General features: G+C 46.6%; 1 protein-coding gene across 16 annotated transcripts in view; it reads right to left on the bottom strand.

Annotated features, from left to right (window-relative positions):
- Window positions 1–22683, bottom strand: part of MSI2 (musashi RNA binding protein 2) — a 213110-nt gene that overhangs the window by 185941 nt on the left and 4486 nt on the right. For all 16 annotated transcript variants that reach the window (XM_048324649.1, XM_048324651.1, XM_048324655.1 and 13 more), the window contains one exon: window positions 21958–21999. In XM_048324649.1, the coding sequence (XP_048180606.1) occupies window positions 21958–21999 (42 nt within the window). The remainder of the gene's footprint in view (window positions 1–21957; window positions 22000–22683) is intronic.

Raw genomic sequence — 22683 nt, 5'->3', positions numbered from 1 at the left:
CTTCCTACTACACCTTAATTCACAGACAACTCACTCTCTACCAACACTGAGCGCAGTCACTGCCTCTACACCAAACCCTCTACCAGGTGGCTGCAGCTATTCAGGGTTACATGGGACCATGTCCTGCTCCCTTCCCAACCTCAGGATGCTCCTGCCTCCCTCCAGACTTCCCCCAGCAGATCCTGACAACAAGCACCTTTTCAAACTTACAACTGGAGGCCCCAACTGCGACTGACCGGAGCATTGGACCAGAACGATTTACAGCAGAGCTGCTGGCCTTCTTCCCAATGGTGAGGGATAAAAAGGTCAAGTAGATGTTTGATTTGTGCTCTGAGATACCAAGCCTTGCACGCACCCACCCCCAGTCGTGCCCAGGGACACTCCCCAAGTTGCTGGAACAGCAACTGCTTCAGAGCAGAGAAACTCCAGCACTGAAGGAGGAAACCACACCAAACTCACTCATCTGCCTCCAGAAGCGCTGGGAGAGGTTTGTTTAGCACAGCGTGCAGCGGGATACATGTGCCCACATGAATGCCTGAATTAGAAAAAATTAAGCATTCATATGCATACCCATCTATTCTTAATGCATCTTCCTTCCCTGATTACATGTTCCAAATGAAGGCAACAGAGGGAAGAAAAACTTAGAGAAAAATTAATCAATCAGCTACTTGAGCCTTTTACGCTTTCACAAATAATCAAGTAATGGTGGCAAAGTATCGTAGAGCATCTCCCCCATTATCCCAGGGTGGGGATTCAGCTCGGAATCGTGATGAGCTGAGGGAGGCAGCACTGCAGGGCAGGCACCAGCCCCGCTCCAGGGAAATTACAGCAGCAGGGAGCAGAGGGAGCAGCGCCGAGCCAGGCTAAAGGTGTATTTCTATGCATACACACACACAACCCCCACTGCAACTTCTGATTTGAAAAAAGGAGCACAAGGGGATAAAAATCCCAGAAACGTGAATATGCAGACAAGGTAACCCCAGCATGCTGCCTGCGTTCACCTGTGTGATGGAGAGGGACTTTTTATCTGGGCAGACAGAGACAGGACAAGGGGCAGTGGCACAAGGACACCGACAGAAGGCAGGGTTGGATGGGATGGTGAAAGAAATTGTTCCCTGTGAAGGTGGTGAGGCACAGATTACCCAGAGAAGCTGTGGCTGCGCCATCCCTGGAAATGTTCCAGGCCAGGTTGGACACGGTCCTGAGCAACCTCATGTAGTGAGTGGCATCCCTGCCCATGGCAGAGGGGTGGAACTGGATGATCTTTAACACCCCTTCCATCCCAAACCTTTTCAGGATTCTATGACCTGTGAGCTCTTCTACACGAGTTTCTTTCACCACAATCCCCTCTTTCCCATCTCAGATTAGGGATGAATAGAAGACAACCCACTAGAAAGCAGAGAGGCTCCAGGGAACCACAACTTCTTGTTTGTTATTTGTTCCCATTCCCAGGGTGAGATCCCACACCATCCAAGCCTCCACCCCTGCACAGCACCATTCAGTTGGCCAAGAAATGGATAACTTGCATCAGTACACTAAATTGGACTTTGTTATGGCATAAGCTGACTTGAAGTGGCTTTAATGGTTATGGAAAAATACTCCCTCCCTCAAACACACACAAGGCTGATCAGACCAATAGAGCTGTGCTTGTAATGCTGCTTATTTCACTTAAAGCCCTATTACAGCACCACAGCGCTGATTGGCTTTAGAGAGGGATGTCTTTACAGCATTTAAAAGGTCTTGTGTTTAATTAAATTAGCTGCACCTGTATATATTATGTGCAATAAATCAACTATAATTTGCTACCATAGGCAGCTATTACTCTTCCCTGTGTTATTTATTGCTCAGCATCATTAGGGCGAAGGCTCTTCTAGGACACACTAAGAAATGGCAGTTTAGGGACCAAAAGCTGTAACTCATTTCATTTTCCTTCTCCCTTTTCAGTGGTGTCAGTCACATTTCTCGTACACTTGAACAAACACGAATATGTAAGAGATTCTGGCCCCCATTACATGTGTGTTCATACATATATTTATAGATAAAATAAAATTAATGTTCCCCACACATCTTGGTCTTGACTTTCATTTGCACATATCTACTAGCAAAATGACACAGCCCAAAAAGTACATAAATAAAAATAAATAAATAAAATTAAACAAACAAAACAATAGTACTGGATTGTTGTTCCTTGATGCTACGCAGCAGTGATGCTGTGGTACTCCAGCTATGCCACACACCACCCCTGAATACAATTTAGAGACTTACTCACTGAGGGATCACAGACTGCAATCACCCCTGTGGCAAACAGCAGCAGTGACTGTATAACCAGCACTTTGTGATTTATTTGGGGCTTTTTTAGCCATTCAGACACGCTACTGGATTTTGCACAGTTTGGCTCACAGTCAAGAGCATGATGGCATTATCAGTTCTGCTCCATGGTTTACTCAAAGGAAGAGTTTAGGAAGTACCAGCTACTGGCATGTAAGGTGGCCAGGGCAATGTTTGCTGAGGTTTCCAAAGAAACTAAACAGATCCATCCTGCCCCCACCTCAGCTAAGAAATCATTTAAAGTAGTAAAATTAAATCAAAGGAGGAGAGTAAAACACTCCAAGGAACTCAGAATCCTGACTTGGTCCAGCACGCTCCCAAAGCGGCCACACAGAGCAGTCTGGGTACTGCACTCTGCTCTTCAGGGCTTTATTATTCATTTTTTAAACAGCTGCTACAACACACTGATGTTCACAATGCATTAAGTATCTTCCCTGCAATATTTTTCAACTGCTTTAACTGGCACAGAATGTCATGCAGGAGCTAATGTAATGGAAGCTGTCTCAGGGAATGCAGAAGTATTCCAAGGGCTTGGTGGTGCTGCTCAACCATGTTTTCTCTAACCACACTTATTCTGTGATTTCTACTTGATTCCTAGACTCAGAGCTGAAATAACATCTCAGTCCCTTCTCCCCTTCTGTGTGTATGTATGCATATTTTTTAATTATGTTATTCTTCTAATTACTAAAAAAAAAAAAAAAAAAAAAAATCGGTGTTAGGGCTTTTAGAGAAACATCAGCCATCAGGGGACACACATGGAATTAGCACCAATCCTAGCAGGCATAGAGATTACCTGCAGAGGCACCTACTTATGGAGTTAGGGATGAGGAAAAAAGCACTGGCATTCTGAATCACACAACCGTTCAGCATCCAAAAATCACTGCTGCTCTGTCTCCACAGAGTTGCTGGTCTTTACTACATCCAAGTGATCAGAGAAAAACAGTGAAGAGCTTGAACTTTGTTTACAAAAGATAAAAACTCAATATAGAAACAAACCAGTTCATTTAGACATGAACAAGCCAAACTTTAAAAAAAGTTAGTGCAGCTGACAAATCTGTGCTTGCAAACAGTAGGAGCCCATTCAGGTGGAGCCAGAGCTTGTGGTCTCTGCTGTCTCACCTTCAACATCACCTTCAACATTTCCACCACCACTGTCCTGGTCTGCTCTGACCAGGCTCTGTTCTCCCAGGCCTCACCAGCTTTGTTCATGAACGAGAAGAGCCAAATCCACACAGGCTATGACGCTGGACAGTCCTCCTGCTTCCCTCCCCACAACACTTTTTGAAAAATACCTCTGGAACTAGCAAAGAAAACACATGGGAATGGCTCCAACTGGTGGAGGAGCAGAAGCCCAGACAGTGGATGCCTCTTAGGCCAGAGCAGTGAACTCCGAGGCATGCACAGCACACAAAGCCAGGCAAAGGGAACACTACAGTAAGAGAACTATTAATAAAAATTAAAAGGACATTCAGGAGTATTATGAGCCAGATTGGGAGCTGGCACTGGATGGGGCTCAGGGGGGCCTGACATTAAACCCAAAAGAGATTATGTAACCTAAGCTGTCCAGTGATCATCTGTTCCTCTGGTGTGGCTTTAAAGCGGCAGCGGGGCTGACACCGGCTCCAGCAGCGACCCAAGCTGGGACCACTCGCTCGGTGTCCCCATGACTCCTGACACCTGGGCACTGCCATCGCCCTCTGTGCACCCCCATCGCCCTCTGTGCACCCCCAGCCACTCCACAGCATTCCCTCCTCCAGGCCAGACCCTCGAACACACAGCCCCAGCGCACGGGGCAGGGCCAAGGGCAGCTGGGCTCTGCCAGCTGAACACCATCCCTGCTGCAAATCCCTGCAGCAAGCGCTGGGGAAAGCAAACCTGTTTCTCCACCTCTGAGGCACGGACTGCCCTGCACACAGCATCAGCTCCCAGCCAGATGGACACCATAAAAAACTCATTATTTCATCAAAACGCTTCAGCCAAGGCAATATGCTCCAGTTCCTCATCTGCCAAGCAAGGGGTTTCAGAGGATTTGCCCTGCTCTCCTTGACCCAGAGGACCAGCACCTACACAAAGATAACGCCCATCAGCTAATGGGATCTTCCTCAGAAAGGCTCTTACTTTCCTCCTGTTTTCTCATGGTCTGGGATCAACTGCTGTTCTACATAAAGTCATCAGAAAAGCTCACCAGCCATTATCACCCTTTTCCACATCCTTCAGCGAGACTTGATCCAGCCAGGGAATGAAAAATGCCTGATGGGAGAAGGGTGGCTGGCTCAAGTAGACATGGAGAGAACACAGAGCATCCACACACGTGCCACAGCAGAGCAGCAGCCTCCGGTCCTCACCTCTCCTGACTGTGCTAACTGTGGGACACAAATTTTCATCAGCCCCTGCTTCATTTTAAACATTCTGCAAAGTCTACAGCACACAGAAACACCCTCCCTAGCTGAACACAGAAGGGGAGGAAGCACATTAAAAAAAAATAAAATAAGAGCCAACTACCATGTATTTTCAGAACAATTTCAGGAGGCTGATGTCGACAGACACTGCCCAGGACTGCACTAACCAAGGTGAGCGCTGCAAAGCTGTGCCAGTACAGCTCTCTGAACACCCCTTTCCCCAACTCAGCCCCCCAGCTCTGACCTCCACAGCCCACTTCAGCCAGAAAGGTCAGTGGTATCAGCTCCGCATTCATCAAGCCTGAATACCAACAACTTTGTCACCTCTGAGAATGAACAATGTGAGTGCCCCCAACCCACTTTGTTGGTTACATCAAGGGCTGGGAGATGCTGCCCGAATCCTGGCAGAGTGGCAGGAAACAAAAGTGGTCTCAGCATGAGCAGGGACTTGATTATCTGCAATTAGCAAATCGATGATTCTTCAAGACGCTGATTTAGGCCAGCACTTCTTATTAGCAACAGTCAAGGAAAGCACAAGGGCAAATTGCATCAGAGCCAAGCCAAGCTCCCAAATACTGTCTCATTTAAAAATTAATACATAATCCTGCAGAACTCAGATACATACACACAACAGCATCGCTTCCATCAGGTACAAGCTGAACCCAACCAAGTCCCCACCACCATGGAAACAAGTACTGTTATTATTTTACTCCAATACATGGGCATCTCAGGTAGTCAGATGTTAACAGCCCACTGTGGAGGGCACACACTCGTTCTAGTGACTTTGCTGGAGTTACAGGTCTGCACCCTCCCTGTGAGGTGGAAAGGCTTAGTGAAGTCCCTGGGAAGACACCCACTGGGTTTGGATGAGGCCCTTCTGTTTTTAAATACTTGATCTAATTTTGTCTCGTAACATTACACAAGAACACAGCTGTATATTTAGTCTCAGCGTTAAACCATTAATTTGCAACTTACAATTTAGTAATACTCCCCGTTAATAATGCCATTACATGGGTTATGTTCACTTTCTATCAGAAAGTTTAAACACTACATGTCTCACTCAGCTTAAAATTAAACCACTGCGCCCATTTGAGATCAGTCACCAAGACAGGTATGGTATAAAATATACAACAGCAGACAGCTTCAATATACATTTTACTTTCATTTGTCTGAGATGTTTGTGCCAAGAATCCACTTGAGCCTGCTCTTCACTCGATTAGGGAGAAAAATTTGTTTTTAAAATGATTAAAAGCATAACACTGCCCAGTGTCATGTCCCCTCCAATAATCTTCAATTTGTGGGACTGTCTTTGAAACTGTAGCAGAGCAGTTTTACCACTCACAGCATAAATTTTCGATTTAGCAATCCCCACACTTCCAGAGGGGTTACCAGAAGGAAAAACAAATATTGTTAACCCATTGATTTTAAAAAGAAAACCAACAAAAAAGCCCAACGTTTAGCTGTTTTAAGTGAGAATCAGACAGGCGTGAACGCTAAAGAGGAGTTATGATTTATACACTAAAAAAAATTTAAAAAGAGAAAATTAAAAAGGCCGAGTGGAATTCCAACACCATTCCTTCAGCAGTGCACGAACACCTCAGGACACCGTGGCAATGCTTGTAGAGGACCCAACGGACCCTGCTGTGCTCAGAGGTGCCGAGTTATGCTTTTATGGAGACAAAAGGATGGGCCCCTGCATTCCTTCCCTTCACAAACCCAGATAAATTCCAGCCCTGAAGTACAGGAAATTAAAACAGAATAATAAACTCAGAAAAATGCTTCCACCAGGGAAGGAAATCCCGACCCAGTGCTTGTGCCCTGCAAAGAGTTAAAGCCTCAGCCCCAGCCAGCCCTGCTGATCTTAGTGCAGCTGCTACCTGCAGCCATGGCCCCTCAGTAGCAACACACAAGGGGAAAGTGCAATTTTGAGCTTCTCTTTTCATCTCTATGGTGACAAAAAGCTCTGCAGAGGGAAATCAGGGTGCCTTCCACTCAAAAGGTTTCTCATTTTCAATGACGGCCTTTCACAATATTTTAATTAAATCTCTGGTGGAGAAGCTTTCAAGAAAAAAAAAAATTTCAGATTGTGGGGCTCATTTACAACAACAGAGTTAAGAAGGGGGGAAAAATGTATTTCTACCATTTTTAATTTTCAACTTCTCTAGTTGAAGACTTGAGAATAAATCTACCAGCTGCAAAGTTTTACAAAACCAGCATGTGAAGGGGCCAGGAAGTCTTTCAGTAACAAAAACACTTTCTTGCATGTAGCGTGTCTCTGGAATTTTAGGAGAGGCTGAAGGACCACACAGCAAAGAGCCCTTTCCCACGGGGCTGAGCACAGGCCAGGCCCGGGAGAGGCACCGATGGGATTCTGGAGAAGCCCTTTTGTCCCCCTGCAGCACAACCACCATCACATCCTGCTCAGCAAGCCAGCAGCACCGAGGGGGTGTGAAGGCTGCAGGATAAAAGCAAGGCCATGGTGTTTATCTGTGTTTTTAGAAGTCAGTTCACTGCTACCAACAAAACACAGCGACACCCACGAGCTCCGAGGAAGGGGCAGGTCCATTCCACAAACCTGCGCACACCGCAGCCAGAGGACAGCCGGCACCCAGTGCTGTCACTGCCTCCCAAAAACCACGTTTCTGTGGGCTCAGGTGTGCCCATCCTTTCTCCTGGGCCCAAGACACGCCCCAGCAGATGTGCAGTCCCTGCCACCGGCAGCCTGCACCCCAAGGTGCAGCAGGTGAGTGCTGCCCAGCTCCACAGCGAGCGCCTTCTGACACAGATGGAAAAGCCCATCTCATGGAAAAGGGATGGAACCACCAAAGAGGCACTGGGAAGTTTGTATCGAATCACAGAACACATCCAGAAAAGCAGCAAGTGGCTGAGCACAGGAAGATCAGCTCGGAGAGGGTGGTTCTGCAGCCCTACGGAAGGGCACCACAAGTCCCACAGACACGGCACTTGCCCACGATGCCCATTTCACTCCAAGGCAGCAGCGTTCAGCTGGAGAGGCACAGTGCGGGGAAATGATGACTCTGCAATTAAAGCCTCCACACGGCGCCAAGAGACTCAAGTGTGTTAATAAACGTAAAGCTCTGGACAAAGCACTTTGCCTCTCATCCAAGCTCCATTGTATAATGTGGGAATAATACCCCTACTTCATCTAATATAATTGCTAAAAGAACATATTCCTACTGCAAGCTGTGGTGAACTCCTTCGAAAGCAGCGCTCTGACAGCGCAGAGCTTCCAAGTAGCTTGAACGACAGGACAAGCGCATTGTTAATTTAATTTTTTAAAGTTTAACAGGATACTGAAGTAAAAAGTCTAACGAGACATGAGGAAAGAAATATTCTGATCCTCTTTTTAAACTGAAAATCAGGGCGCAGGGAGCTGCAATGACACCCGAGCCTGGACGCCCTGAATCCCAGACCAGTGCCTTTGTCACCGCACTCAATAGAGAGCACAAGGGATTCAAGCCAAGCTGGCCACTTATCCAGCATTCCCCCCGCTGGCTGGAAATTGCTATTCTAGGAGCTATCCAATCTTTAACGACTTCTGGACTAGTCTGCATTTGATTTCAGGGCAAAGGCCATGCCCAGAGGGAGACCCCTCGAGGAACTCCTCCCTCCAGCTCTCAGGTCATTTTTAAGGCCATCTGAAAGAAGACAACAAAATCGTTTAGTGCTCACACAGGCCAAATTTCAAGAGCTCTAAAATGAAATACAACCTTCTTTTCATAGCCACCAACAGGCAAAAAGTCTGTTCTCAAAAATAAAACATTGGGGCAGGGGTGGGATCATTCAGGACCAAAGGTTTCTTTTAAACTGATGCAAACAGAATTGCTTGTTTTTCATGTAAATTATTAATTTTTCTAAAATCATAATGACTGCTGCGAGTCCAGCTACCTCTGTACGTAAAACCCTTTCCACATACAGATTTTCCTGGGGGAAAAAAGGCTTATCCCCACAAAGGAGTATGAAATAAATTGCTTTACTGAAGGTTAATAATATCCTGTCGCCGTGGTAAAAGACTCAATTACAAAACCTTCAGAAGAGCTCCCAAGGAACTCATCTGCCTGCAGTGACAGAGGCTTAAATAGCCAAAATACACAGAAAGGCTAAGCACTTCCCAAAAGAGAGGAAAAGGGGAAAAAGATGGGGGGGTTAAGTAAAAAACCTGGAAATTGGACACTCAAGCTTATAAAAAAAACCCCAAACACACACAACCACAGTTCCTCTCTGCACACACAATTCTCTATAATCTCAGCAAGAATTATGGCCTAGGGAGACCAACACTAATTTTAGTATCAGATTTATTATGCAGCAGGGAGCAGAAATCAGTCAGGCCCGTCTCTCGGTCCTAATGGGCAGAACTGGCTCACGCTCCAGGAAGGCTCTGCTGAAGAATAGCTCAGGCCTGGTGGAAAACAAAGCCCCTGGGGCTCCCCGAAGCACAAACACACTGCGTTCTTAGAAGCCACAATAAAACACAATGATACTCATTTCTGCTGCCAGAGGATCCCAAAGCCCAGCACCCGGCGCTCCCAGCAGAGCCACGGGCACGGCTGGGAGCCAGAGCCCGGCCGGAGCTCCTGCTGCCCAGCCTGCCCCGGGCACAGCCTCTGCCGGGCTGCGGGGCTGGAACCCGGCGTCTCTCAGCCACGGGGGGCAGGCAGAGGTTGAGGCACGGAGTGCTCACCACCACAGCTCCAGCCAAACCCTGCATCCCCTCTCCACGCCCACAGCAGAACCCCGGCTCCCCAGCACAGCTCTGTGCACGGGATGCAGCACTGCTGTGTACTCACACACATAGACCTTCCCCCAGAAAGGCACCAGCACCTCTGTATTCCCCATTTCCCTTTCTTGCCCCATACCACAGGAGCCTGCTACGGGTTTGGAAGCTCCGGACAGGTGTCACACAGGCACCACGTTCAGTCTGTTCCTCTGGGCACTCACCCGTCCCTTTTAAACATCTTACAACCTTCCCCTACGTCTGCCTTTGCCCTGCTCGGACTCAGAGCACCACCTGCACCATTCTTAAGATTCTTCAAATATCCTGTGAAGCCAGGCCTATCCTCAACAACTGTTTCTAATAAGCCAGTACTAGTTACAAAAGCCTTTTGCAGAGGGTTTCGTGACTGACTCACACCCATCTCCAGTGATGCAACATCCAGGCCACTTCCACACATGGCCTCATCACCTCTTGGGGACTGCAGTTCCTCACCCAGCAGTGCCCATGGCACAGTCAGGACACCTCAGCCCCAAAAACCCTGCATCTCCCCTCCTCCCCAGCACCTGGGAACACGCAGCCCAGCAGAAGCCCCAGAACACATCAGCTTTGGAATAATCCTCTCCCAAGGCACCAGCGATTCCCTGTTTCGAGTACTGCAGAACACGTGAGCAGCACTTCTGTTTTGCACATCCATAAAACAAGGGTGGATGGCAATCACTTACCTCATCTCTGTGTGATGAGAACATTTAAACTAGTTTAAGTCATTTCAGCACACAAGTCTTTCGTGAAAGTAGGATGCTGATGTCTCCAGGAATGTACATCTAACTAACATTCTGAAATAAAACTTGTCCAAGAATCAGTTTTTCACTCACAGTTCACTCAAGACCAGAAACTTTCAAACCATCACTATCTCATTTTACATTCGCATAGTGGACAGGCAGGCACACGCCTCCAAAAACCGCACTCCCTATTCTTTGTCTATCTAGGCACTTGGCTAGCAGATTTCTGGTTTTGTTTTTAAAATGCCCTTGAGTGTATTAAGCAATTTAGAAGCTTTGCTTTGAGCTGCTCTAACAGAAGTTAGGGGATAACTCCTGCTAACTCCAACAAAAACAAAGACAATCATCACTAAGAAATAAAGAAAACTCCATAAAAAACATACACGATCAGGTCTGTTTTTCACCTGGTCCTAGCTCAGTGCAAAAGTAAATAAAAAAGCAGGCTTACAAGTTTTGGATTCCCCTGTATCATTTTCCTCCTTTAAAATGGCAGTCTTTTGCCTCAAAATTTCAGAAAAAAAAGGTAAAAAAAGCATAAGCAGTCTCCCACCCAACAAGTGCCTCCCCTACCCAAAAAATCATCCCCAAAACAGTTACCTTCTCATAGCTCAAACCAGCCCCGAACCATCCTATGCTGTTCGTGAAGAGACCACAGCAGTTCTGACTCCTACCTCACCTCCTCCACTGACTACCTTCACCCAGAGCACCTGACTGCAATCAGAATTAGGGGGCCTGAAAATTGCTTTCAGCTGACAGGTTTCAGGTTTCACACCTGCCTAATCAGCACCACAGCAGGAGGGCAACGGACAGGAGAGATCAGCAGACCCTCCTAACACTGGCCTTGATCAGGTAAACGCAAACCACCTGTGCCCAATCTTGGGCTCACCAACCTCAGTGCAAAATCCAGAGCTCTGCACACGCTGCTCCTTCCACTGCTTCGGCTGCCCAGCCACCAAACTACCTCTTCCTCCCTCTGCCTCTTCACAGCCCAGAGCACATTTTCACCTGCATAACCAGCACCAATAATCAGCCAAGAAATTCAGGACTTGCTCTCTGATCTCTGTTCCACCTCAAAAAGTGCTTGGCAGCATCCATTTGTCTGCCTTGATCCAACAATCTCCAGTTCTCAGGAATGCAAGACAAACAGGTGCTGCTGCCCTTCTCTCAGCTGGAGCCAATTTAGAGCATTTCAAGGAAACACACCAAGGCACTCTTCAACGATGAAGGGCTGCACCTGCCCAAGACCTCTAAGAACATTAAGAAACAGCAAAAATTCATCTGACCATGTCCATGTAAGAAGTTTACCCTGTCTCTGCGTTCCTTCAGCTGCAACCAGGATAAGATTCATGAGTAATGTGTTCTGCAACAACACTTGTCCTCTCCTACCTGTTTCTCTCCCTATCACTTTCAAATGAATTGACACTTTATGTTACTTTCCACATACTACAAGAGCATAGCACCAGATGAATAATGTTCTGCTCACACTATCATAAGCTTCATGCGTTCAGATAACAGTGATGGGGACTATAAAGGCACAAAGACAGATAATCACTGCTTATGTCTGCAATTATAGTTCCAATAAAGCTTCTTCATGGCTCTTTAGCACTAAGGCTTTTGGACTGGTTACTGAATTGTTTTACTATTTTTTTCTATTCCATATTTTGTTCTTTTCCTATTGCATACACATGCTTAATCGACAGAGAAGACAAATGCCTCTACTAAAATATCAACTGGAAATAACTACAAAAAGATGCCCAGAAATCTAAACTGACTTCTTATGACTACCACAAAATCAAAGCCATGCTCACAAAACTTTGGGGGACTCATAACTGTGGAAGACTTTCAACTATCATTGTATTCGATCTGGAAGACTAATGACATAGTGGATGTGACTAGATGAAAAAGAGAGGGGGAAAAAATAAAAATCACACAAGATGATCACAATTCCCTCCTCACACATATACTGCCGAGCACATCACACACACAACCTGCTGCTTCCATCCCAGTTCCCAGGATTAGGTGAATTCCCTCCTCACACATACACTGCCAAGCACATCGCACACAGAGCCTGCTGCTTCCATCCCAGTTCCTGGGATTAGGTGAGGCAGGAGTTCAGAGCACAAAAGGTGCTGCGGCAGGAGATTCTCCAGGTTCTTTTCACTGTCACCCACCCACCCCCACCAGGGTCCCAGGCAGGCTGGGGCAGGAAATGCCCCCTGACAGGCACAGAGGGGACAGAGGCTCGCGATCCCGGGGCAGCCTGTCCCCAAAGCTGCGCAAGCACATCAGGACACGCTCCCCGTCTGCACAGGACGGAGGCACCAGGGCAGCCATCCCTCCCAGCTCCAACAGGGAGAACGACAGGCACCCAGAGAGGAGCGGGCACAGCCGTGCCGCACAAAGGAGCCAGCCAGCTCCCAGGAGCCAGGCCTCGGGGGCGGAGGAGCGTCCGGCATGGCTGAGCGCCCGGTGCTGCGGGGAAGAGAAGCCAACGCTTATCTGGAGGCAGAGGCCTCCAGGACACCTGCAGTTCAGCATGCTTCCCCCTCTCCTCCTGTTACTGAGGGCACCAGGAGCAGCCCTGTGTCACAACGCGCCGCTGAGCCCACTGCAACCCTCTGCCGGGCTCCCCCCTTGCTCCCAGCCCCCGCGCTGGTTTGTAGCCATGAGACCGGCGTGAGCCATAATTCACACCACCAGCTACCTTTCACATGCTGTGGCCTCACGTCCTTATCTTGCTTCCCCCTCTCCAAAGTTCGGAAGTGCTGGCGTACAGCAGGAACCTCAGCAGTTACAGCCTCCACCACCCACCGGAGCGCTGCCACTCCAGTCACGGCTTCCCTTATAAAATTTGACAGTCAAAAGTCGTTAAAAACAACAAAAAAACCCAGTTTAACCCCTCAAAGACAAGTCACATAAAGAGCTGGCAGTGTACAATGCTGCTCTGCCTCCCACACTTCCTCCCCAGCACCCAGGGATGCTGCCAACATCCCCTTCAGACAGAGGCAGCCGTTTACTGTGGTATCAAACCCAGTGTCAGGAAGCGGCTGTGTTCTCTGCCACACTGAGATCTTTGCATAATCCCCCGCTGCCCTTTTTTCTCTGACCCTTCATCTCCAGGCTCAATGGCAGCATCGGTACCAGGCCCACCAGGGCCTTATTTGGGTTACATAGCTACATGCTATGCCAAGACCAGAGTGACCAACAGTGACTCTGCTTCCTCAGCTCTCAACCCCAGCCAACATCGGGCCCAGGACATTTTCATAGCAGGTTTTATGAGGGTTTTTTCACCAGGTAGCATTTGAAGAGGGTACAGTTCAAATGGTTGGTGTGTATTCAGCAGGCCACCCATCCAGGGCCAGAGTCTGAGAGCTGACCTACAGAAAGTGACTGGGGAGAAAGATGAGCTGTCTGGTACAAATGCATCAATCAAAACAACCCCAAACACTTTACAGCAGAGACTTTTTGAGGAGAGGGAGCTCCTGCTCCAAGAAGCCAACAGTTTTTGCTGTAGTTGTCTCAGGGCTTGCTCAGTACTCACAGGAGAGATCTCTCAGGGATCCTGAGGACATGGCAGACAACAAGACCTGACACCACCCAACACAATGTCCGGTAGCAGCCCCAGACCAAAAGGTGGGGCAATACTCCCAATCCTCAGAAAATTCCTATCGTATTTCCCATCTCAGTATTACCTCTGGACTTCTCTTCAATGTTTTCTGTTCCCTCCCACAATTCATTGAGCACAACATGCTGCTATAGACTCTGTAGGTCTGCCAAATACAACAGCAGAAGCAGGCGAATTTCACCAGCAAAGGAACATCTTTACACTCATTTACAGCACTTTGCAAACCTTTGGCAAAAGGATAAATGCTCCATGTACATATTGAGCCCTGCACACAGCTCGGGCTCAGAGCAGGGAATCGCACCAACACAGCTCTGAACATAAATGATTGATAACACAGCCAAAAGGAAAACTAAACAGGAGTTTCACTCGTTCAGCAAGCACTGCAGAAGAATCCCTGGCAACATCCCCTTCAGCAACACCTTCTTCCAGCAGTGCAACAAACACCAAACCTGCCAGTGCTGAGGGCTTGCAGCTGGCAAGCTTTTGCCACAAACCAGGCCTCGACTTGAGCAACATCTCCCAGTCCAGTGGGATTCACGGATACTTAGGACAAATGCTCAGCTCCTTGCAACCTCTTTTCACACCACACCAAATTACCCTTTGGGAAGATTTCTGAACAGTGTTTATTCAGCAATTGGGTAAAGCCTCCCCAGACTCTCTATCCAGCAGGCATTCTCTTTCCACCAGCATTCAAGAAGCTTAAAGTCTTGTCGGCACTTCACAGCTCCTATTTTAAATAAATCAAAACTTCAAAACACTTCTTCACCCTGTGCTCCTCACCTTCTCTTTGATGCAAAACTGACCCACAGAACAACATAAAGATGAGCTCTGAGTCAGGAATACTGAAACACTGATTAAAACAGCACAGCACAGGTTTGGGAGCACTACAGAAGAATTCTGTACCCTCTGGGCCACGCCAGCACTCCCAGGGACCCAGCCCTGAGCCAGGAGGACTGGAGCTGCACCAGGACCCACGTGCTCAGCCCCATCTCAGAGCTGTGTCGCACACAAGAAGGAAAATAAAACCAAGGGGACTTAACAACTTCAAACCCTGGGAACTACTTAATTCACCAGATATTAGTTTCTTTCCCCCACCCCACCATTTTTCCCTCCCACCTGCCAGGCCACCTCATTACTGTCACTCTGCATCAGTTCTTGCTACAGTAGTTTTCTTGGACCTTTGCCCCTTCAGTCAGCTTGAAACCTCTTCCCTATTGTACATCAGAGTCAATGGGAAATTAATGCAAGTCTTTGCTGGGGGAGGGCAGGGCAGAGGCAGCGATGCTTTCTGCTGCTGTCAATACCTCTTTTCCTTCACCCTTCCTGCCACGTACACTTCACCAACATATTAAGGAGCCTTGTCTGCATTTCACTGTGCTCGCTGAGCTCTCTGGGACTATTCCTCGTGCAGAATTGCATAAGCCTTAGCAGGGTCCTTCTTTATAATACAAAGTTGCCAAAGTACAATCTTAATTTAAGCCTACTCAGTCACAACAATATACCCAGCTGCTGAAGTCCCGGCACAGGGAATGACTGAGCAGGGGAGAACAACTTCCCAACATTCTTCAGATTTTCTCTGCACTCAAAAAATAGAAGAAATACTTTCAACAGGAGAGTAGTAAAATGCCAAAGTTTACAAGTAACTTATTAATACCGCATGCTGATCTGACTACAAAGATTCACGGTAACTTTCAAATTACTCAGCAAACCACAATTTCTACAGCAATAATATTGTAAAAATCATAGGCCATGTTGAAGACTAGAATTATTACAGAATTATTCCAGTGACTAAGGCAAACAGAATGTGTGATTTCAGGGCTAAAGACTAAATTAAGCTTCAACAATGATTTTTTTTTTTAAAGTCTGATGCTACACTGACCTTGTAATCAGTTTTTTGAGGAAACAGCAGATTAGTATTTTCTTGTGAGTGAGATCCTGTGGTGGAGGGGGGGAATATGATAGAGATGAAACTGCCTATCTCTGAAGGAGAAGCGATGGAACTGACCATATACAAAGTACTGTCAAATACACAAAGTAATCTTTTAATCTTTTTCTGCTACAGGCTTCACAGTTCAACAAAGCATTTAATAACGTGCTTTGTGTCCATGCTGATTCAGCAAAGCACTTACCCACATGCTTATGCCAACTTAAGTATATGCTTAAGTGCTTTCACACAATAGGGGGAGAGAAGATTCAGGCCCTGAGATGAACCATTTTCTGAAACAAATCATTTTTCCCTAAGATGACTGACTATTTACAGCTTCACTTTATAGCATGACCCAAAATGTGTTGAAAGAGAACACTAAAATACAACTGAAAAGTCAAGTAACTATTGGGAACAGCAAAGACTCAAAGTACAGCTTAATGAACCAGAATTGTTCTTTTTCCCTTCTCAGCACAATATGCATCTTGATGCACACACCCCACCTCACCCTGTTTCAGTAGCTCTCCTCTAAAAATAAGTTCCAAGTTCCCTTAATGCTTTGGGTTTCACAACATTTATGAGACTATCACCAGAGTCAACAGGCTAAAAAAAGAATCCATTAGCATTAACTGGCCTGTCACTGGCAGTGACAAATAAATGAATTTGATGGTTTTAGATCAGTCATTAGTAGACCTACCCCCGGGCTGATAAAGGCTCAGCACTTTGCAGAGGAGATGTACTCAATCTGGAAGCAGAGAGGGATGCACAGGGGTGTCAGCATGCTGCTCTCCTTCCATTTCCCTGACCTCCCTACCTCGGAACCTTTCCTGGCATATACAAGTGCACAAAAGTCACCTGGTAGACACCATTAAAAATAATCCAACAATACAGGAAAACAGAAAAAAAGTAGAACCTCCTTTTAAAAAAGTCCCATGTTAGACAGTGTTCAATTTTAATTTTTAGTTAGCAGTATGCCAAAGGGAAGGAAAGTACATTAGGACTATTCTTAACATGAAAGACGTCCTTAGGCAATGAGAATGGAAATACAGACATTTTAACAAGTACAAGACAGTCTGTGGGGATTCAGGACAACATGAACAATCTACCTGAGTGATTGGGGAGAAGAAATAAATGTTTACATCTCCAAAAAACAACAGTTACAAAAATCCAGTTCAGCTCTTGTTTCTGACAGAACTCACTGCACTCCACAGAAGGCCCTGCACAACCCCGTTTTCCTCTGGCTGCAGCATCCAAGGACACAGATCATCCTCCGCCTCAGCCGCACCGCAGAGAGCACAAACCCCAGCCCAAGGACAAGGGGTTTCAAACCCTGATCCTCCACTACCCGGAGCTGGGTTCATCAGCCAAGACTCAGACTCTGAAACTTTTCCACTGGACCATCCAATGCCAGAGGGAAGCAAATTCTAGGAGCAGCTTACCCTGGACAAGGGATTCACATCAAGGTTAGTTGAGCAAGACACCCAAACAATGGCTGTGGACCACCCAAAGAAATATCCTACACCATCTGGGAAGGACTTCATACTACTCTGCACACAGATGATACCACAATTATTATCAAGCTACACATCAATGCCTGATGCCAAGAGAAGGAAATACTTCCTCTCTTACTCCACCCAGACCTGCAAATGCAGGGGAATCTAGAAAGAATTTAAAAAAAAAAAAAAAAAAAAATCATCGGGGAAAAAAGGTCTGACCTTGCCGCTCTTTACAGGCTGGTGGGGAAGGAAGGGTGCCAGGGAAGGAAGAATCCTGAGTTCTGCTACTGTGTCCAGTTCACATTCTTTTGGGGAAAAAAAAAGAAACTTCAAAGTCTACCTAGTATCTAAAACAAGATGGGAAGTAGTAGGACTAACCTGGAGGAGTTTACAGGCAGAAGCAGGGGAGGAAACAAACAGAACTCTTGATTTTCAAGGTCCATCATTTGCTTTGGAATAAAATCTCTCCCTGCTACTCTGTCTGAGGCTTATCAGACAGCCAAGGGACGCAGACACCCCACCCACAGTTAACTTAATTGGAATCAGACATCTAAATCCACTGGTTAGCTTTAAAAAAAATCCTAGGTTGGCCTGGGTGTTATTCCAAAAGGGCATGCCCTCCATTTGCTGCTCTGGAACAGGCAGCTTCACATGGCTTTAACCAGCAGCGTCTCACATGAAAGGAGAGTTGTTGACACTGCTTCTTGCCCAAGAAGAAGGACCAGATGTGCACAACTGCTCGGAGCCCACGTGCCCAGCCCAGACAGGAAACCAGGCTGGCCACGGGCATGGCCAGCACCACGCGGGTAACAGGGACTGGCTGGGGCACAGAGGGGCCACGACAGTCCTGCACTGACCTCTATGACAATAACACATCTAATAAAGACATCGGTGCCCTGCATCCCCAGCCCATTATCAAACAAAATACCTCCCTCACCCAATGAAGTCCTTCTGCTGTTTTGTGACCAAATGGCCACCAGTGTTCTATACCCAATCCACACAGACTAAACCCCAAATTAAAATAAGCAGTGGCCACCTGCTCTCAGGGTCACCAGCAGAAAGGACACCAGACACTCCGCACCTGGTGCCAGCCCACACTAGTGATCCACGGGAGCAGCTCCAGCAGCAGCAGCTACCCTGTTTTATTCCAGGAAGGCTCCAGACCACAGCCAGCAGGGCACATCCGCAGTGCTCATTATGCCACACACCTTACTACAAACAGCTCCAGCTTGTTGGACTGGGAGCAATTCCCAACCACACACATTATGCCCCTGTAGTAAGTGCAGGAAGAACGAGCACCTCAGTCCCACCCTGGAGGAACCTGAGCACAAAATACACCTCCCTGGGCAGCCTCACTAACTGTAAACTCTGGCTGAAGTTTTACCTGCCTCTGTTTCATACATGGCTCTGCACAACAAAGCATCCAAATTCCTAAACCAAGGACATTTTCATGGCCAAGGAGCTACTTCATTGACCGAGGCTGCTGTCCTTTCGCTCTTCAGGTTTGTTTTGTTTTTTAAATAAATCCCTAAGGCAGAGGCGTGAGGGAGGAAATTGCTTACGTTTGAAAATATCTAATGAACATGTTAAATTGGATAAGGCTTCTCCAACCTAACAGAGCAGGTAACATCAGGAATGGCAGGCTACGTACAGTAAAAAGCCAAATTACTGCAGTCTTCAATATTCAAAAGGGGGTACAAAACTACTGGCGCCCCATCACTGTTGCTTTTTAAGGATTTTTTAAGTCAGCAGAGCTATAAATGATCTCCTTTTACAGAGTGCCTTCCAGCACTTGGAAGCAAGACAGATTTTTATCAAGGAACAGCAGCCCCAAGGAAGGAGATATATATTCACCAGAATCCCAACGAGTTAAACCCTGCAGCAAATTTCCTAAAACAATGGCTTCAAGTCGTCCTGGCCTTCCCAAGGAGAGCAGGATTACACATCCCGGTAATCCACTGGAGGCAATCAGCGAGGATTTTCTGTGAGGGTCATTCTAAGGAAATCAGGGAAGAATGCTGGGCTGTTACAACCTGCCACTGCTTGCTCAGGAACCAATTTGCATCACCAGAGAGGTGTCAAACCACGGAGATGGGGTTTAAAAAGCCCGAAAGAAAGCGTTTTACAGGGCTGGGGTTTGAAAGGGCAGGGCTGGGCAATTACCGTGGATCAGGAGGGGAAGGAACAAGTGAGTGTGACCCCGCAGGAGCAGCACGGGCACAGGGGGTGGCAAAGGCAGTGGCAAAGCTCAGATGTGCCCACTGAGGAGTTAATCGTGCTGAGGAGGGGAAAAAGGGCTCCTCAAGGAAGGACAGGGATGGATGGAAGGAAGCCCGAGAAGGGGGAATGCACCCCCAGCCTTGCTTCCACCTCAGCCCCCATCAGTGCCAGGAAAATCACAGGAAAAGAAAAAAAACAAAACAAATCCCCATTTTGCTAAACATACCAGGAAGGAAGATTACTCAGGGGAAAAAAAAAACCAAAACAAAAAACAAATTCTCCCCTTGCACCTAGAGAGAGACAGAGACATTTCATTAAATGCCATTAATCTCCACAGACCCAAGCATTAGCTAGTTAATTAGACTAAAGTACAGTCACATTTTAACGCTGAGCATTCGCTATTCAACTGGGATAAATGAACAACTAAAGTCCAAAACCTTAATTCAGCATCTAATTAAAAAAACAGAAAACAAAATATCCAGATTATGAAATGCTTGCCAGAATAATACATCATAATTGATGTAAAATCTGCTCTTTATTGCATCTGATTTTCTCCAGTCTCCAAATTAGGCTGTTTTCAATCTTCAGATTTTTTTTAAGTGCCCCGTAGAAATCCCAACACTTTAGAAAGGACAAATGTGCAAAAAGTAGCAACAGACACTGCTGACCTCTCCAGAGAGAGCGAGCTCCTGCTAAGAGTGGAATTTGACGTCCATTCCAGCATTTGCCCCACACTTGAAAGATGTCTATTACCAAAAACCAAGGGAAAAAAAACCCTACGTGTAGAAAAACAAAATCTCCTTTGTCAATACGACCTGATTTTGCATTCTTTAACACAAAAATTTAACTCGCTAGTATCCTCGATGTAAAACATGTCCTGGTTTTTTTAATTGTTAGAGAAGAAATCATATGGGATAGCTTAACGGCTCTGTTGTAAGCATTACAGACTTCTCCAAATAATACTGTAGAAACAGTAGAAACTGGCACTGAAGACAGTTTAAAATGCCAATTAACCTTTAAAAGGTATTGGGAAGGGAGATAGGGACATCAAGCACAAGATCAAAATCCTGGTAACTTTCAATTGTATATTACAGACGGCATCCATCCAACAACATAATCCAGAAGCCAGAAGCCACAAGCCCCACATGCTATAAACTCTTTGCTCAGTGCAGAAGCAAGCCAGGCACGCTATTATTCACCAGTGAGTTATTAGATATGTCCTAGGAAGAAAAGAACCTCTAAACATTTGCCCACATTAGTCTGGTTTTAAATTCTGTGAGCAGGCTATTGGGGTTTGCTCTCTTTTTTTTTTTCTTTTAAAGAACTCCCTAGCACCTCTCCAGTGCTATTGCCTAGGAGTTTTAAATGGCACAGGGTTTTTCCTAGATGCCTGTTTTGTGCAATATTTAACATCATGGTTCAACACACACAGTTACACTGCTTGCTTTCATGAGGGGCTGTATGCAGTAACAGTTCAGGCAGTTGGTCAGCTAGTTTCCCACCACCAACTTAAAACCACTTTTCCTTACTGACTTGCATCTACAACTTTGCAGCCTTTTCCTCCCATTTTTACCTGAAGACTGAAGTAGCCCAAGATGACAAGTGTGTACACAAGTGCCATACATCAGTTAAATTAAGTTTTTCCAATAGACTCTCAAAAACAAATTAAAAAAAGTCAACTACAAAAGTTTTCTTTCAGCCTCTGGCTTTCAAAATTCACACGCTGCAAGTTCGGCTTTGAGACTGATTTGTTTTCATTAGGCACAACCTAAAGAGCAACAGCCACTTGTATTCCACAGGCAGCTCCTCCAGGAGAAATGGCACCCAGTGGCATTTGGAGGGAGCGCACAGGCAGCAGCATCTGTGTCCCTACACCATCGCCGCGCCACTGCGAGGACTGGCCAACACCATCGCCAGAGGCCACTGCTCCAGCCAGCCTGACCAGCTGGACGCTCACATCTCACTGTTCCCCTGCTCTTGCAGAACAACACCCTGAGGCCCCCAGAGCCTCATCAGAAACTTGCCATCCAAGGCTTACACACAACTCCGCACACATCTCTCGAGTTATACAAAAGAAAATTTGCAAACAATGAAGGCAGAGATATATCCCCCATCCATCACAACCACAGAACTAAAAGCTCAGCTCAAAACAAGCCTGAAGCTTGCACTTAATCCAAACACTCTTCATAAACACCAGGCACAACACCCTGCACAGAGCAGCTGTGCGGGGCTGCGGCAGCAGCTCCGGCACCGGTCCTGCCGTCCAGCCCGACTGACCAGCTCTGCACGGACACAGAGCAGCCTCCTGGGCCACAGCCACAGACTGATCCCCCCGAGAGCAGCACTCGGCTTTAAAAGCTTTCATTGCCAATTCCCCGGCTGAAACCCAAACTGCCAGGCAACAATGACTCTCTGTGTGCCTAAAATCCTATTATCGATCCTCCTACTTACCTTGGGCTGTGCTCGTCGGGGAAACGCAACTTTAGGGTCAATCTGAGGAAAAAGAAAGGGGAAATCAACAGGATAGCTTTGGTTGTCATTTTATATTATTTTGATTTTAAATCACTGAATTATTAATCCCTCATTTCTCAGGCTTGTAATTCAGCACACCGGGTCATTCAGAGCTACTCTGGAAACTATAGGTCACAGTCTGGGTTTGTCTAGGGAGTTTGGCAGGGGCAGGGAAATGGAAAGAGAGGAATAAAACATCTCTTCTGCACTTCTCCTCCATCATCATCTGGGCAGCAATCCCTGTGGGTGCTCAGGGAGCTCTGGATCAGTCTCTGGGTGCCGCCTCTACCACCAAAACTGCATGTAGAGGATTATCTGCATGCTCTGGATGTTGCACAGAAAGAGGGCCAGCATTCCTGACCAACATCTTAACTTGGTGGCTTTGACACCTGCACCTTCCTGCAGCTGGGTTGGGGGTTACTTTTTTCTGCTTTAACTGACAAGCAACACCACATAAAAAAGGAAAGTCAAAACCAAAGTAAAATTATTCCCATTTCAATTATTAAAACTGAAAACACTTGAAGGACTAGATCTCCTTCATAATAATATGCCAAACTGATCTGATTTACTCACTCTCAAAGAAAATATGTGATCAATGGAAAACTCCAAAGAGGAATTTCTGGGATGGGGTGGGAAGGGAGGAAAGCAAGTTACAAACGAGTTTCG

Source organism: Corvus hawaiiensis, chromosome 20 (assembly GCF_020740725.1).
Source record: "Corvus hawaiiensis isolate bCorHaw1 chromosome 20, bCorHaw1.pri.cur, whole genome shotgun sequence".
NCBI lineage: Eukaryota > Metazoa > Chordata > Aves > Passeriformes > Corvidae > Corvus > Corvus hawaiiensis.
This window is presented reverse-complemented; position numbering and strand designations above follow the sequence as displayed.